This window comes from Hevea brasiliensis, chromosome 9, assembly GCF_030052815.1.
Source record: "Hevea brasiliensis isolate MT/VB/25A 57/8 chromosome 9, ASM3005281v1, whole genome shotgun sequence".
Taxonomy (NCBI): Eukaryota; Viridiplantae; Streptophyta; class Magnoliopsida; order Malpighiales; family Euphorbiaceae; genus Hevea; species Hevea brasiliensis.
This window is the reverse complement of record NC_079501.1, coordinates 36,415,931-36,433,309: the sequence shown is the minus strand read 5'-3', so window position 1 is coordinate 36,433,309 and position 17,379 is coordinate 36,415,931. Positions and strand designations below refer to the sequence as shown.

Below are 17,379 nucleotides of genomic sequence, written 5' to 3'. Positions count from 1 at the left end.
AAAAAATTGTAATAAAAATTTCTGAGTGACTATAAGACATAAGGTAACAACTTTTATGGAAAACCTTAGGCCTAAAAATGACTATAACATGATCAATTAATTAGGCAAAAACAGACTCTAGAATTTGCCAAATTCTGGACCTCGAGAAAGGTTCATAAAATAACTTAGCCTATGATATGAAACAAAATGGAATAAGTTGTTAAGGATAAAAATAACATGAATTAATGAAACTATAAGTATGAAATAACACTATTATGCCCAAAGTACACCTAGACTCATTTATATAGCTTGGATCGATTGGTATACCAATTAGGGACTACATATTGCAGTACTGCTCACAGGAATAATCATTGACAGACAACATATGTCTAAGATGATTGTTCTACTGGCTTTATACCTGCCCGATGGCCATAGTGCCAACTTTCATTATTACTGACTTATGCCTGCCCGATGGCCATAGTGTCAATTTTCATTATTACTCGCTTATGCCTGCCCGTTAGCCTTGTGCCTAACATGACCGTTATATACTAGGAAGACATACGGATGTCTAACTAGTATACTCCCGTGTATCTAGTCTTTATAGTCTGTCATAAGTTACTTGGGCACAGATAAAAGCAATAAGCCATAAAATTTGAATAAGTACATGAGAAAATCATTAATATAAATTTTATAAGACTGAATATAAGTTACATGCACAGTAAAGATCCTGATTAATTTATTTACTTCCAAAGCTTTCTAAACACGCAAAAGACTATGAATTTATAATGTTTTATATTTTATTATAAGATTATATGTAGAATAATTATTTTAGTTGTTTAGATTATGTTTCCTTTATATTATGCACCACTAAGCGTTATGCTTAGCGTGTTGGTTTTTCCATCGCGTAGGTACAGGAGACCCACAACAGCAGCAGTAAAGTTTAGTCTGGACTTGATCAAATCTACTACAGGGTAGATTGTCACCTCAGCAGTCTGTTTTGGTAGGACTCATGTACATATTAGATTTTGCATTTTGATATTGTATGTAATTAAATAATGATGCAAATTATTTTGGGAATGTAAATAAAAGTGTAAATTGTTGTATATGAATTATATATATATAAATGCAATGCAGTATTTTATTTTCTTGAAAATTGATATGAGCATGAGGAATAATATGATGAATGAATAGATGTAAAGGATATGAATTGTTTTAATAGGTAACATGAAAATCACCATGCACTAATAGAACAAAAGGGACTCTGTCTGAGTCTCCATAAAAATGAAATGTGATAAAAAGAAAATTTTTACACGTAAGACAATATAATTAAACTAATATTGTACATGACAAGACAGGATAGGGTGCTTCGGCACCGAATGTAGCACGCCTTACTCGGCTACAATTTAGATCGAGTAAGGCGTGTTACAGGCACTGAAGGAGTCATATGTGTCTAAGGTAAGAGTTGCGGAGATGAAAATGTTAAGGTAGATAAGTGGCCATACTAGACTAGATAAAGTCCGTAATGAGAGTATTAGAGAAAAGGTAGAAATGGTACCAATTAAAGATAAGTTGAGAGAAGGGAGATTGAGATGGTTTGGTCATGTGAAGCGTAAGCATATGGAGACTCTAGTTAGATAAGTAGAGCACATTAGGGTAGAGAATAGCAAGAAAATAAGAGATAGACCTAAACTAACTTGGATGAGAGTAATACAACATGACCTAGAAGCATTACACATTTCCGAGAATTTAAACCAAAATTGTTTAGAGTGGAGAAAGAAAATCCATATAACCGACTTCAAATTTTTGGAATAAAGACTTAGTTTAGTTAAATATTGTCTCATATTTTCAGCATCCATTATTGAGGGAGAGGGGCACATATTGCAATATTACCTTATACACAACATCATGTTTAACATAGCGCTTGATATTCTTCAACATGGACATCATGATCATTTTAGTTCTGGAGAATTAATACCCGCACTTGAGAGAACAACAAAACCAAGACACTTGAGAGATGCCTATGAAAACAACTGCAGTCGTACTGTGCTGTATCATCCCAGCCTGCCAGCATATTTTCCCTTGAGACAACAGGTGCCCCCACGCAAAAGGCACCCGATGCACAGGGGCAGATGCAGTAATTATAACAAACTGTAATGTTTAAAATCTTAAGTCATAAAAACTGTTTCATTTGCTGAAATGTGCTTTCATCTCATCCCACCGTTTGTCTGCCCATTAGCATCATAGCCAAAATCACAAACTCAAGAATTAAACCCAATGGTAAAATTGGTGCTCAAAGTCATGACAATATGCCAAAATACATAATAACAAATGATGGCCATACATTAAGTTACTAACCATTCCCCAATTCTCTAATCAAGAAGTTGCCATGTCTTTAAATTTGACGCTAACAGTAAGAAAAAAAATGCAGTCTAAATTTGGTTTAAAAGTACAAGATACTTGAGCGTTAAAAATGAAGGCATTACCAAGAGATTGGTGTTGGGGGTGGAGGGAGTGGGGGGTTGGGTTGTGGTGTGGGGGTGGGGGGTGGTGGTGTTGGTGTTGGGGTGAAGGAGCAGCTGCCATAATGACCAAATTGTGTTACTGGAATGACCAAATTGAAATATAAATAAGAAATATGTTTATCCTCAAGGAGAACGGTTTTCATTTTGCACTTTTTCAACCACAGCCATTGGTAGCAAATCTCTCTACACAATTCGCTCCAACTCTCTTGCATAACTCAGAGTCTGATTGATGAGTTGTAGAGATGGTATTTCCTTGCAAGGGGCAGATTCTTTTGCCTTCTGGAAAATCACTACACCATTCTTTATCTCCCACTCAGGATGCTCCTGCATCAAGCAATAAAAATTATTTCCCTTTGTGCAATATCTCAAATGCTGGGTTAAGTCCCCCCAACAAAAACCACTGGAAATTTGCAACATCACAAAGGCTTACCCAGGACTTGTAACAAGATTTGACAAAAGCACCAAAGGCATTTCAACAACTTAATTCATATATTTATATAACTCAAGAAAATATGTCACCCGAATGTTTTCATTGGTGAAGATTTGAATGGGCATGTAGGAAGTAGTAGACAAGGTTATGAGAATGTTCATGGAGGTTTTGGTTTTGACAGTTTAAATGAGGAGGGAAAAAGCATCCTGGATTTTGCTATGGCATACGACCTAATACTAGCAAATACCTACTTTATAAAAAGAAAGTCACATTTAGTGACTTTCAAAAGTGGGCAACATAGAAGCCAAATCGACTTCCTCTTAACTAGTATGACAAATAGAGCTATATGCAAGGATTGCAAGGTCATTCCAGGAGAGGCTTTAATAAGTCAACATCGGTTGGTGGTCTTGGATGTTAAGTTTAGGAACAATTCAAGTAAAGTCAGAAGAAATAGTGTAGCTCGAACAAAGTGGTGGGAGTTCAAAGGAGTAAAGCAAGTGAAGTTCAAAAATGAGCTTCTCGAGTCCGAAGTATGGAAGCTGGATATGGAGGCCAATGATATGTGGATACAGATGGCATCAAATATTAGAGAAGTAGCTAGAAAAGTACTTGGAGAGTCTAAAGGACATGGACCACCCTCAAAAGAGAGATGGTGGTGGAATGAGGAAGTAAAAAAGGCAATGAAGAGAAAAAGGGAATGGTATAAGAAATTACTTAAATGTGATAATAACGAGGCATATGAACAGTACAAGATAGCAAAGAAAGAGGCAAAAAAGGCAGTTAGTCAAGCAAGAGCACAAGCCTTTGAAAAGTTATATGAGAAACTTGAAACTAAAGAAGGGGAGAAAGATATTTATAGATTAACAAGGAGGAGAGAAAGGAAATGTCAAGATCTCAATCAAGTTAGGTGCATTAAGGATAAAGAAGAAAAAGTGTTGGTGAAAGATGAGTACATTAAAGAAAGATGGAAAAATCATTTTAATGATCTCTTTAATAATAGTCAAAATGGTAATAGCGTGAATATAGATTATAGAACAATAGAAAAGAATGTGAATTATACTAGAAGGATTAGATCTTTAGAAGTAAAGGAAGCACTTAAGAGAATGAAAGTGGGTAAAGCCTGTGGACCCGATGAAATACCAATTGAAGTGTGGAAGTATTTGGGAGATATGGGAGTGGCATGGTTAACTAAATTATTTAATAAGATTCTAAATTCAAAGAAAATGCCTGATGAATGGAGGAAGAGTATTTTAGTATCTATTTTTAAAAATAAGGGAGACATACAGAGTTGCTCAAACTATAGCGAAATTAAACTCATGAGCCATACTATGAAGTTGTGGGAGAGAGTTGTGGAGTATCGACTACGTCATGATACTTCTATCTCTCTCAATCAATTTGGTTTCATGCCCGGTCGTTCAACTATGGAAGCGATCTTTCTCATTAGAAGCTTGATGGAGAAATATAGAGATGTGAAGAAAGATCTACACATGGTTTTTATTGATTTGGATAAGGCTTATGATAGTGTTTCAAGAGAGGTCTTATGGAATATGTTAGAACAAAAGAGGGTATCTATTAGGTACATACAAGTATTGAAAGATATATATGAAGGAGCAACTACTATTGTGCGCACAGTGGGAGGGTACACAAGAGATTTTCCGATCTCAATTGGATTACACCAAGGATCAGCCATAAGCCCTTAACTTTTTACATTAGTTTTAGATGAATTGACGAAACATATACAAGAGAGTATTCCTTGGTGCATAATGTTTGCGGATGATATTGTTCTGATAGATGAGATACGAGAATGAGTCAATAGAAAGCTAGAACTTTGGAGAAGTACTCTAGAGTCAAAGGGTTTTAAGTTAAGTAGAACGAAGACAGAATACATGCATTGTATATTCAGTGAAGGCCAAACTGATGATAGGGAAAGAGTTAGTTTGAATGGAGTGATACTGCCCCAAAGTAATCACTTTAAATATCTAGGCTCAGTCCTTCCAATAGATGGAGGATGTGAGGAGGATGTTAGTCATAGGATTAAAGCCGGATGGTTGAAGTGGAGACGTGCCACGGGAATTTTATGTGATCGTAAAATTCCCAATAAATTGAAAGGAAAATTTTACCTTACAGCCATACGACCGACTATGTTATATGGTAGTGAGTGTTGGGCACTGAAAGAGTCGTATGCATCTAAGATAAGAGTTGCAGAGATGAGAATGTTAAGGTGGATGAGTGGCCATACTAGACTAGATAAAGTCCGTAATGAGAGTATTAGAGAAAAGGTAGGAGTGGTGCCAATCGAAGATAAGTTGAGAGAAGGGAGATTGAGGTGGTTTGGTCATGTGAAGCGTAGACATACGGAGGGTTCAGTTAGACAAGTAGAGCACATTAGGTTAGAGGATAGAAAAAAAAAGGGGGTAGACCTAAATTGACTTGGAGGAGAGCAGTACAAAATGACATAGAAGTATTACACATTTCTGAGGATTTAACCCAAAATCGTTCAGAATGGAGAATGCGAATCCATATAGCCGACCCCAAATTTTTTGGATAAAGATTTAGTTGAGTTGAGTTGAGTTGAATGTCAATCACTCAGATATAAAAAAGAAATCAATTAACAAAAATATGAGCTAGATACCTCGTTAATGTACTGCAACAGTTCATCATCAGAAGAGAATAGCAACGTTTGGCGGGCATCACTAATGGAAAGATAGTCATATGCCTTCTCACTGCATCCAGCTATTTCATCCCTGGAAGTAAGATAACAGAAATTCATTAGTAAGGAGAGAGAGAGAGAGAGAGAGAGAGAGAGAGGGAAAAAAAACCCACATTTACTATAGGTGAGCCTTTGTTCCTATGCTTCTTTGTAAGGTTGGTACTGGAATTAAGCTTAGGTGAACTGAGTTGGTTCTCAGTACCTCATTCTTTTAATTTCCACCCCCTCCCTCTCAATATCGTTATTTTGGCATTATAAATTTATATTCTGAAATTGACCCTCCTAAACATCTTTAGATCACCCCTACAAACACATAACCCAAGAATGAATTATTTCAGACAACACAGTATTGGAAGAAGATTCAACTTATGAATTATATTCATTATAGAATTAGGAAGTTTAGAGTTTTATTATTTTGGAATCCTATTAGGCTTATTATTATTTTCCTAGTTTTAACGTTTAGTATTCTAATTAGATTCAATTAAGAACAGACTAACTATAAAAACCTATATCTAGGGATTTTATTAAAATACTGTTATTATGATTATTACTGATAATTAATAAAAGTTTTGAGAATTGTTTCTCTATGGATAGTTAAGCTATTATCACAAATCACATTGAAGTACATTACCTTACTGTCTTTGCCAAAAGATCCATAAAATAATCATAGGTTTTGTATGGCACAGTTTGTTTTGCACTCAACACACGGTTGTAAGCTCCTTCCATGAATGATTGCTCCAACTCCACAGCATGCTTGATGCAAGGATTTTCCAAAGCAGTAGGTGAAAGCAGTTCTAGTTCAGTGTGGAATTCAGCAATTCTATTCTGCACTAGGAGTCTCAAGAGGTTGAGACCTAAGATCATGTACTCCTGGGAAGATGGGGGGAGACGGCCACTGCTCCATTGAAGAGTAAAAAGAGAAGTCATGAACATCACCAACTTAATAATAATAATTTCTAGCATACACATGAACATATGAGACCATTTAATGAAAAAATCAGTGAACAGCTGGTTCATTGTCTAAACCATATCATGCTTGAACTTTTTTATGAAAGTGTTCAGAATTTTCTGCTGCACAAAAGGCAGACTAATAGCAAGTGAAAAACCAAATTATCTCCTCTGTAAAGGAAAACAACATAAAAGATGTCTGGTTTAGGAAGACATCTTTGCACAATTACTTTATGGATATACCCTTTATGAGTTCAGATTGTGCAAAAGGGAAATTTGAGAGAGATATCCTGGTTATGGTAAGATTAGCAACAGTTGAGATTGCCTGTATGGCTCTGGTCCCCATGGTTAATAGTCATATCTCATGGAAGGAAGGCATATGATGCAGGACCTTCTACTAGGGATTTTAGGAATAAATTTGGGAAATTTAATTGAGTAGTAGCATTTTATTTCTTAGGAAGTTTGAGTTGTTTTAGTTTCCCAATTAGCATTGGTTTAGTATTTTTTGGAATTCCGAATCCAAGTGACAGTAGGATTAGTTATTAGTCTATAAATACCTCTACAATTTATGTATTTTCCTAGAGCATATTATTATTGATATTGAAAATTGAAAATTAATAGAAATTTTGAGATTTTTATTCCTTTTCCCTTTTGTACTGTTCTTGGTTCTACATCAGCATTGCTATGCTATTAAGAAACTATCAAACGCTGAAAATCTTGGATAGTACTTATTGCAGAATGGAGGCGCTCCCCCTAGAGGTAGTTACAAGAATATGTTTTAAAAAGCTGTGTTAATAGGAAGATTTGGCAATTCATATTAATCCAGATTTGAAGATTTAAGTGATGGAAGCAAAATCATCTGTTTGAAATTATTCCAGACAAAGTGGTGTCTTTTTTAGTTTGAATGAAATTATATATTTTGCACTCAAAGATCACATATGTGAAAAGGAATCACACACGTCAAAAAACATTTGTCAGTGGCCTTCCAATTCATGTTAGTACAAAAGAATTTTAAGTCTTCAGTATTATATAGCCGATGTTCACACCTACATAATTAGTGTTCCACTAATATAATTCCATGGAAAGCTTCCTGCAGTTGCTACATTATAGCCTATTACAGAAAGAACACGTATAAATATTATTGAAGGAGATGACTTTTATCCTATGCGTTCTATACTGAATAGGGTTTGTGCCTCCACAAGTTTGTTGCATAAGATGAACGGCGTAGTTATATAAGTTTGTAGTTTTATGCCAGGTAACATAAGTTTGTAGTTTTTTGCAACACATAGTAAACGACTTCTCCACAAGTCTAGATCTTATGTCCAAGACAATAAAACTACAACAACAATAATTTCATTCAAATCACAGACAAGTTACCTGGCATCTGTATAATATGGCTTCAATTGAAAGAAATCTCTTTCAAAGGCATCCTGATCCCCAATCTTCACACTTAGAAGAACGGCATGCTCATATATATCCCCTGAAAATTTTCAACACGCAAAACTAAGAGAGAGAGCGCTAAGAAACAAAGGCAAAATAGAGAAAATATCCCATAAATGAACTGTACAAGTATTAAAGAATCACCAATTAAATAACTAGCAGAAGAAACATAAATCAAGTACATTACTTGCTAATGTCAATTCATGAATAGCATTAGGCGTATCTTCAAACAACGGTGGCAGGCTTCGAAATCCTGTCAACATGACCTGCATGAGGATGAATCAAGACGGCCCATGCCACTTCGTTAGCACCACAAAATCTAAATTACCAAGACAAGGGTTACGCAAGTTTAACTATAATCACCTACTCCACATCATTACTACTACATCAAATCCATCATAGCTATGCCACCGAAAAAAATCAAATAAACTAGCTTTAAATAACAAATTGACACAAATTAGAGACAGGAAATTGTGAAATTAAAGTAAACAGAACCCAAAGAATGAATTGAATTAGGGTTTAGTTTAGATGATGATCACGGCGAATTACCTTGAGCTTAGAAAGCAGATTGCTGCCAGTGTCGACATCCTCTCGCACACATGCCGCTTTGAATCTCTCGAATAGCTGCGAGACCTCCGTTAGCTGTGGATCCATGCCGCCCAAGGTGTGTTCTGTGTTCACTGGTGTTTCTTCGTCTTTGAGCTTGATGTGGCTTTTTTTTCAAGTAAAGAATTCTTAGTTCTCATTAGGGATATTATTCTGGGCTACTTAATGGAGCCCACTTTAGTGTTCTTCAAAATATATTGGGCCTTAATGGGCCAAACCGAGCCCATACATTATTTGCAAATATGCTCCACAACGCGCATAGCGCACCTTCCTTATCCCTATCCATTTTCCCCTTTCCCTTCACTGAGCCACCGTCACTCTGTTCTAAAAAACAGAGCTTACGTCAATGGCGAGTTCTTCTTCACTGACGTCTACTCTGATAAATTCTTCCCCATTTTGCGCTAAATCCTTCTCCAAATTTCAATTTTTATCCTTCCTCTCTTTTGCTCATACCCTGAAGTCTTTCCCCGCTGCAAGCTCGAAAGCTCTTCTTCTCCAAGAGAGGCAAGGTTGCTTGACCGTCAAGGCCCAAACACTAGACTTCTCTGGTTCGTTTTATGAAGGTGGTGGGTTCGGGTTGGACGAAGACCCGCCATCGCTAGCTGGGTCAGGGATGACTGCAGTCGAGGACAAGGAGCCGCCCCCATGCCCTCCTGGGCTTCGACAATACGAGACCATGGCGGTTTTGAGGCCGGATATGTCTGAAGATGAACGACTTGCTCTTACCCAGAAGTACGAGGAGGTAATATTTTCGAATTTCCCTTTATTTTTTTTTTTTTAAATCTCTTCTCTATGATACGTAGGTAGGTGGATTAGTGCTAGAAAGTTTTAAATCTTTAGAACATAAAGAGTGGTAAATTAAGGTTTCTGAAACATAAGCAAGAAGTATGTACTGATCTATTGGAAGAACTTTCCTCATTAATATCCTCTTCTTTGGTGCACGATTAGTGTCTTCAAAATGCTAATATGTAGGGTAGCTTCTGTATACATCCTTGCCTCCTGTTTTATCTTTGGTGACATGACATCCGTGTTTGACTCTAGTTTAGTTGATTTAGACTCTAGTTTAGTTCATTTAAATGAAATCTGCTTTCGTATCTGTATGCCTTAGATGACTGAAAGATTAGAAGAATTTGCCTTTATATATGCTGCTGAAATCTTGCCGTGGACTACCTCAATAAGTTACTTTAACTTATGCCCATTAATCTTTATCTTTCCAAGAATGAAACTATATATATGTTGGGCATATGTTTATATTTGCTTGTTGCCTGCACATCAGTAGCTTTTAGATGAATCTAATATAATGGATGGAGAATGTTATGTGTAGAATTCAACATACAAGGAAAACATGAGATGTACTTTGCTTAAAAATCTTTTAGAAACCATGGTGCTAAGCTTAGATATCCTTGTTATACTATATGTGGATGAGTTAAGCCTCCTCTAATTAATTGTGGAGTATTTGTTATTGCAGCTACTAATTAAATGTCTGGATTTTTGTTTTCAGGGTTGTGTTATTGAATATATTGAAGATTAAAAATTTAGATGGTTGTGAACCAAAAATTATTGCAAGTACATTTCAGATGATAATTAACCCAACTTACATTGTTTGAGAAACTTTTGTCCTTGTCGAAAAAAGTCGAGGAAGACTAACTTGGTTGTGATTCTGCCCAATTGTGCCAAGCTTGATACTGATTAATTAGAGTCATGATATGCATGTCCATTTGTTTTGTTGTGACAATGATTTTTTACTTTTGTATCATAAAGATTCGTTGAAATTGGTCTGATTTCTTTGTCGTGCTTCCGATCAGATGTAGTTGAAATTTACATTTAAGCCGTGATGTTTGAGGGATGGTCAAGGCTAGAAACCACTTAAGATATTATTGAATAATGTCATCTCAGAACAGAATTCCAGTTAGGCTAAGGTAATGATATTCCATTTTCACGGATCTTTTTACTTGGAGACAAGCAAGGAAATTATCCACCCAAATTCATCATCATTATTGTCATCCAAGTTTGTAGTCTTTAAGTAGCTAATGGAGAATGAAACTGTTAAACTTCTACCATGTATTATATAGTTCTTGCGAATGATGGTAATCTTGCAGTTGCTTGTTGCTGGGGGTGGCATGTATGTGGAGGTATTCAACAGAGGTGTCATTCCACTAGCCTACAGCATCAAGAAGAAAAACAAAGCTGGAGAGACTAATACTTATTTGGATGGTATCTATCTCCTCTTCACCTACTTTACAAAACCTGAATCCATTGAAATTCTTGAGGCCACATTAAAAGCAGATGATGATGTCATCCGATCATCCACTTTCAAAATCAGAAAGAGGAACTTTTAGAATTGGTTATATGCAATCTTTTGTGCAGTCCTGAGAGGAAAGATGACTAGGAGAACAAGAGCTTGTAATGGCCATGTAGTCTTGTATGTTACGGATCTTTATTCTTCCAAATCTTTGAAAATTTAATTTGCTTTTGTAACTTAATTAGATCACCAATGATGTTATTGAGATATGCAAGAATTAGTAAGTCACTGGGGATATGGTTCGTGATGTCAAAGTAATACTAATATGTATTTATATTTGCAATATTTTTGTATCCATAAAAATGAATGTGATATATTAAATATTAAAAATAAACAACATAAACATATTAATATCAATTTATATGCAATTATATAAAAAAAAAATTGAAATTGAAGTATTCAAAATTTTTTTATTTATTTTTAAAATGTATTTATTGTAGTGATTTTTTTTTCCTATGAAGAATTATATTTAAGATTTGAATTTGAATTTTAATGTTTTATTAGTCTCACATTAAATAAATTTTAGAAATATTTAAAGCAGACAATTTTGCTTAAACTACTTTGCTAATTGGCTTCAAACAGGGAAGCCATTGACCGTAGTTATAAAACACTAGATAAAAGTTAAAATTAACATGATGTTTAAGAATAAGTAAAGGTGACTTAACAATTTAGAAAGTTTTCTTAATTTCTTCAAAATTTCTGTATTATAATAGAAAGGATATTATGTTAGTTAGCAATTCAATAAAATTATCTAAAGTCCAAAGATAAAAATGGATTGATATATTTAACTAGAGATTAAAAAAGAAAAATTAAAAAAAAAGAACTCACTAAAATTGAAAGATTGATATGGAAATATTTAATAAGAGAGTAGATGAAATAAAAATATAGATATTAATTAATGTATTTTTTAAAATAAGAGGACCAAATAGTTAATTTTATTAAAATAGAGAGATTAACTAATAATTTTTTTTTATATTATTTTATGTTACACATGTTTAAGCCTTGTGTTAGGTCTAGTTTGGGTTTTTGGGAATAATAGAGTTTACTATCGGCTTTGATGCCTTAAGCTTATCCAATTCCTAATGTCAATGAGATTAAGTCGTAATAGTTTTGATATCAGATATCACTCCATTTTTAACTTTCAAAAGTTAGCGAAGATCATTATAATGCTTCCTAAGGGTTTTTAATATCCTTTTAACTTTCAAAATTTAATGTAGATCTTCGCCAAATTTCATAAGATTTTGTGAGATTCATCAGCCTCCTCTAAAAATTGGTAAATACCCTTGCTATGTTGGACAACGTTTACAAGCATTTTTACCCTCTTTTAAGGTTAGTGAACACCCTACGCTGGGATTCTTCTACTTCCCCTAATGTTGGTGAAGACTCTTGTAAGGTTGAAAAGGTTTTGTGAGCCATTTTATCTTCTAAATACTCCAAATCAGAATAAGGTATTCTTTAACTGAAGCTATTGTTGCTTTTAAACAGTTAACATAAATCTGTGATCAGGAGGAGAGTTAGAAAATTTTTCTTGAGGGAGTCAATATAATGATGAAGTTACATGCTCTTAAATGTTGTGAATTGATATGCTAAATTCTGTAATTTATTTTTCTAAAAAAGTATATAATTTACAAAAATTTTTTTTAGTTATATATAAAATTTTAAAATATATATGAAAATATTTTATATTTAAATTCTATTAATAGTATAAATAAGAAGAAAAATACTCTTAATTTATGATCAGCATTTTAATATTTTAGTGCATTAAAACAATTGTAAAATATCTTGATTATTAATATTTATTTTTGGCAATTATTCTTTTATTTACAATTCTTTCAAATTTTAATTGTTAAATATATACTTACTTAAAATTGACTAATCTATATATATAAAAGTAGCATTTCCCAAAATACCTTTTATGATTTATATTATTTATAAAAATGCTAATAAAAATGTATTTATAGCGATAAATATATTATTTGTCCCCAATAACGTGAATCATGATAAAAAAATCGTTTTCATATCAATTTGTAGTTAATTTTTTAATCGATAATATATCAGTCGCTAATAGTTTTAGCAACGAGAAGCTATTTTATGCAAATTTATTAATAATAATTTTAGCGACGATATATCTGTTGCTAATACTTTCAGTGATGAGTAACTGTTTATACAAATTCGTCGTTAATAATTTTTAGCAATTACTTATTTGTTGCTAAATATATAAATAATTTTAATAGCTAATATTACTATAATCACTATAATTTAAAATTTTAAAATTATATTAATAGTAATTCTATTTACACTAAAAATTATATTATAACTATATATTCTTAATTCTATAAATATTATTAATCCATTAAAAATTATTTAATTTATTCTAATAAAATTAGTGAATAATCTTAATTAAACACTGAATCCTAGCTGCACAAATTTATTTTTTTTAGTTATTATAAATATTTATAAACTCATAATATTGAATTATAAAATTACTATTAGAAATTAACTTATTAATTAATATAATTATAAAAATAATATTAAAAATTAATTATTTAATTAAATAAAAACTTTATTTATATCAATTTAGATGAAATTCTAGTGACAAATATTTATTTATTATAAATTTGTAGCTTTTTTTTTTTTTTTTCATGTATTAGTAATGGTTAAGCTATAAGATTAAACACTTTATTTTTTTTTTGCAATAGAATTCAAAATTTTGAGTTTTTGTATATCATACATTCTTACCAGGATAGTTATATATGAATATAACTACTAGGATTTTATTATTATTGTCACTATTAAATGATATCTTTGCTAATTTAATAATATTTATATAGGCTAGATAGATTGATTTTTCTATTTTTTTCATATTTAATATTAATGTATATGATAATATTGGGATGTTTAATATCATTTTTATTTTAAAAAGTACTTTTTCTATGTGAAAGTATGAAATTTTAATTTTCTCAGATTTACAATTAGTTTAAATGTAGATTAATTATGATTTGTTAATATCTTTATGTGCATGAACATATATTTTTTTATTTTTAATTTATTAGTCAATCTCAATTAGGTTATTGATTTTGACTATATGATTATAAAAAAACTTAATTATATTTTTATATATATTTAGGTGTGAAATTATACTCCTTTCAATATTAATTATAAATTGTTATGTTTTAAATTTTTTAAAATAATGAAAAAATAAGAAAATATAAAATGAAAAAGGTGAAAAGAAACAATTTCACTACATGGGAGTATTAATTATATAATTATTATAAAGTAATTAAAATTGCATGATTAAATTTTTATTTATATTTTAATCTATAATGTATTTATATTATATATAATATAATCTATATTTTAAAAAATGAAAACATTTATTAAATATATTAAATAGGCTTTAAAATTATTTGTATTAAATAATATAACAACATAAAATTTTAAAATATTAATTAATGGAGATAAAAACTTTATAATAATGATAATGTACTAAATTATAAAATACATTTTTAAAATTATCATTTTTAATTTTATAAATATTTTTTTAATGTTAATTTAACGGAGTAATCTCATTATTCAAGTTGATATTATTTTGAATTATATAAAAAAATAAAATATAGACAATTAAAACTTTTTTTTAAAGTAAAATAATAAAATTTAAGAAAATTTAATTCAATGTGTTAACTTGTATTTATTATAATTTATTTTATTTTTAAACATCTTAGGTTATTTTTATTTTTAAAACTTATTATTATATTCTTTTATTATATTGCATTTAAATTATATAAAAAATAAAATATAGGTAAATCAAAATTATTATTTTTAAAAAGTAAAATAATAGAGTTTGAGCAAATTTAATTCAATAAGTTAACTTGATTTATAATTAATTTATTTTATTTTTAAGCTTTTTAGCCCATTTATATTTTTAAAATTTATTATTATATTTTTATTATATTACATTTAAGTTTATAATTAAGTTAATATTATGTATTAATAAAATAATATTCAACTTTCATTAAAAATATGATACAATAAAAAATAATTCTTAAATTAAAAATATTTTATTTATATAATTAATTAAAATAATATTAAGATTAATATATTAATTAAATAATTAAATACAATATTTATAATATTATAATAATATTATATTATTTATAAAAACTTAATAGAAAATTATATATAAAATCACGACTTTATATATATAATTAGTACAATAACGTGCAATGTATATTATAGAAAAACTAAGTAAATAATTGACTCAACTAAATAAAATTTTTAGCTCTATCATTGGGTTAATGTCAAATATAAAATTAATTTAAAAAATTAATTATACTCATTATTTATATATTTTGAAAAAATTAACGTTACGTATTAAAAAATACAATAATAGAGTATAGCTAAACTAAAAAAGAAATTTGAGGGTCACAATGCTATAAAAATTTATTGAATATGTAATAGAAAAAAAATTTTAAATATTTCTCGATATTTATATCATAATAAAACAATAAAAATTATTTAGAAGGGACCAATGATTAAAATAAAAAACTATTCAATAATATATACACACATTAGAAATCTTAGAGAAGGGGAGGCATCAGGGCATGACATACTCACTTCATTGAATACATTATTGATACACTTGCGACCAGATCACCTTCTGCGGAACTTATATTTAAGCTTGGAACAAGTACTTCTATATATATATATATATATATATATATATATATATATATATATATATATATATATATACACCATAATATGGATAATTCATAATTTTTATTTTTTAATTTAATTTTTAATTACATTTTAAATAAAATAAATTATTATTATTATTAAATTAATTTTAAATTAAAATTTTTACTTGTTATAATATTAAATTTTAATTAATTTATGAAATAATTAATTAAAATACCTATTTAATTATATATATATGCCATGATTATTTCTTTTAAAATATAATAAAAATACTTTATTTAAAAAATAATTTAAATTTTATGAAATTTTTATATTTTATCTCATAATTTATGTAAATTAATATTTATTTTTTATAAATTATAGAAAATAAATTAAATTAATGAGAAAATATATTATTCTAAAAATATATAAATATAATTTTTTATTAATATAATAAAAAAATTAAATTACTAATAATGAATTGAATTATTTAATTTTAATAATAATGAAAATATAAAACATTATTATTAATTAAAAATAATATTCTATTATATTATTTTTTAAAAATACTATATCTATGTAAATTCTTTTTTATTAATTTGATATATTTTTTATAAAATAATTCTTTAATAAAAATAATTATCACTTTATATAAATTTATAATATAAAATAAATACATTTTATAAAAATTAAAATTTTAAAATATCATTATTTTTATTAATATAAATATTAAGGTAGTATTATAAATAACAATGATAATTAAAAAAATTAAAAAATTAAATAATAATTAGTATTTATAAAATAATATAAATAATTTTTAAATATTACATTTAATTACAAAAGGTCTTAATTTTTAAAATTAAATTTAAAATAAAATAATAATTTAAATCATAAATATTAAGACAGTGGTATAAATAATAATAATAATAATAATTAAAAGAAAAATAAAAAAATTAAATAATAATTAATATAAAGAAGAATATTTATTATGGATGATATACACTATGTTTCACTCTCTTGGTAATAACTCTTTACTTTATATATATATATATATATATATATATATATATATATATATATATATATATATATATATATAGATTGGATGGTACTTAACAAATCAAAAGACAAATATTGTTAGGTTAGGTTAACATGTAACGCCAAGAAACCATCATGTCTTGCAGGAGACATACACATCTAATTTTATAAATAGGATTAGTGGTCTTCATTAATTGTTTCTCTTTAAATGGAGAATTGTGCCTATAATATAGTAACATGTCAATCACTTGAAGTCAAGTTAAACCCACCTTGCTAGTCCTATTGTTGTGTCTGAAAGTTAATCAGGTTGTTGACCTGCCAACCATGGATAAGGGAGCAATTGCTTTTTCTCAATCTTCCTTGAGGAATAATGCAAGAGGACACCAACTGCTAAAATGATTTTCTTGAGGTGGGAAAGAGAAATCTACTAATAGGGTGTTGGATGGTTGGCATGTAGGTATAGCAACTATTTTAGTTAATTATTATCCGAACATAAACTATTTCAAATTTTTTATTTTACCTGATCAATCATTTTTACCATGTCTGTTTTTAATTGTACAAATGAGTCTAGCATTGTTGTAGCAGTCCAAGAATTTGTAGAGTTGCTAATGATAATGTGTTTCATGCCTGAAGAATGAAGACAAGTTGATCTCAGTGCTTGGCATGAGGACCCATGCCTTAGTGGAGAGACGTGGGCTTGTTCCATCATTGATAAAGAGAGAATCAT

At 29.6% G+C, this 17,379-nt stretch overlaps 2 protein-coding genes across 2 annotated transcripts; one reads left to right on the top strand and one right to left on the bottom strand.

The window, feature by feature from the left end:
- Positions 1–2,237: 2,237 nt before the first annotated feature.
- LOC110658662 (26S proteasome non-ATPase regulatory subunit 8 homolog A) lies at positions 2,238–8,782 on the bottom strand. Its single transcript, XM_058153738.1, has 6 exons — positions 8,579–8,782; positions 8,217–8,295; positions 7,967–8,069; positions 6,273–6,536; positions 5,564–5,675; positions 2,238–2,825 (listed from the first exon to the last, which is right to left on the bottom strand). Exons 1-6 carry the CDS (start codon positions 8,681–8,683, stop codon positions 2,685–2,687), a joined length of 804 nt encoding a protein of 267 aa, XP_058009721.1. The 5' UTR covers positions 8,684–8,782; the 3' UTR covers positions 2,238–2,684.
- A 115-nt stretch (positions 8,783–8,897) lies between these two features.
- LOC110658663 (30S ribosomal protein S6 alpha, chloroplastic) lies at positions 8,898–11,222 on the top strand. The gene is made up of 2 exons (XM_021816384.2): positions 8,898–9,377; positions 10,735–11,222. The coding sequence occupies exons 1-2, from the start codon at positions 8,982–8,984 to the stop codon at positions 10,972–10,974; spliced, it is 636 nt and encodes a 211-aa protein (XP_021672076.2). The 5' UTR covers positions 8,898–8,981; the 3' UTR covers positions 10,975–11,222.
- The last annotated feature ends 6,157 nt before the right edge of the window (positions 11,223–17,379 follow it).

Bases quoted from the DNA above. Each gene is read 5' to 3' on its own strand.
- LOC110658662 (XM_058153738.1), bottom strand. From the start codon at position 8,683: ATGGATCCACAGCTAACGGAGGTCTCGCAGCTATTCGAGAGATTCAAA. The intron at 8,070-8,216 runs GTAATGTACTTG...GAAAATTTTCAG, and splicing joins TCATGAATTGACATTAGCAA to GGGATATATATGAGCATGCC. The intron at 2,826-5,563 runs GTATCTAGCTCA...TGCTTGATGCAG, and splicing joins TGTTGCAGTACATTAACGAG to GAGCATCCTGAGTGGGAGAT.
- LOC110658663 (XM_021816384.2), top strand. From the start codon at position 8,982: ATGGCGAGTTCTTCTTCACTGACGTCTACTCTGATAAATTCTTCCCCA. The intron at 9,378-10,734 runs GTAATATTTTCG...GTAATCTTGCAG, and splicing joins TTACCCAGAAGTACGAGGAG to TTGCTTGTTGCTGGGGGTGG.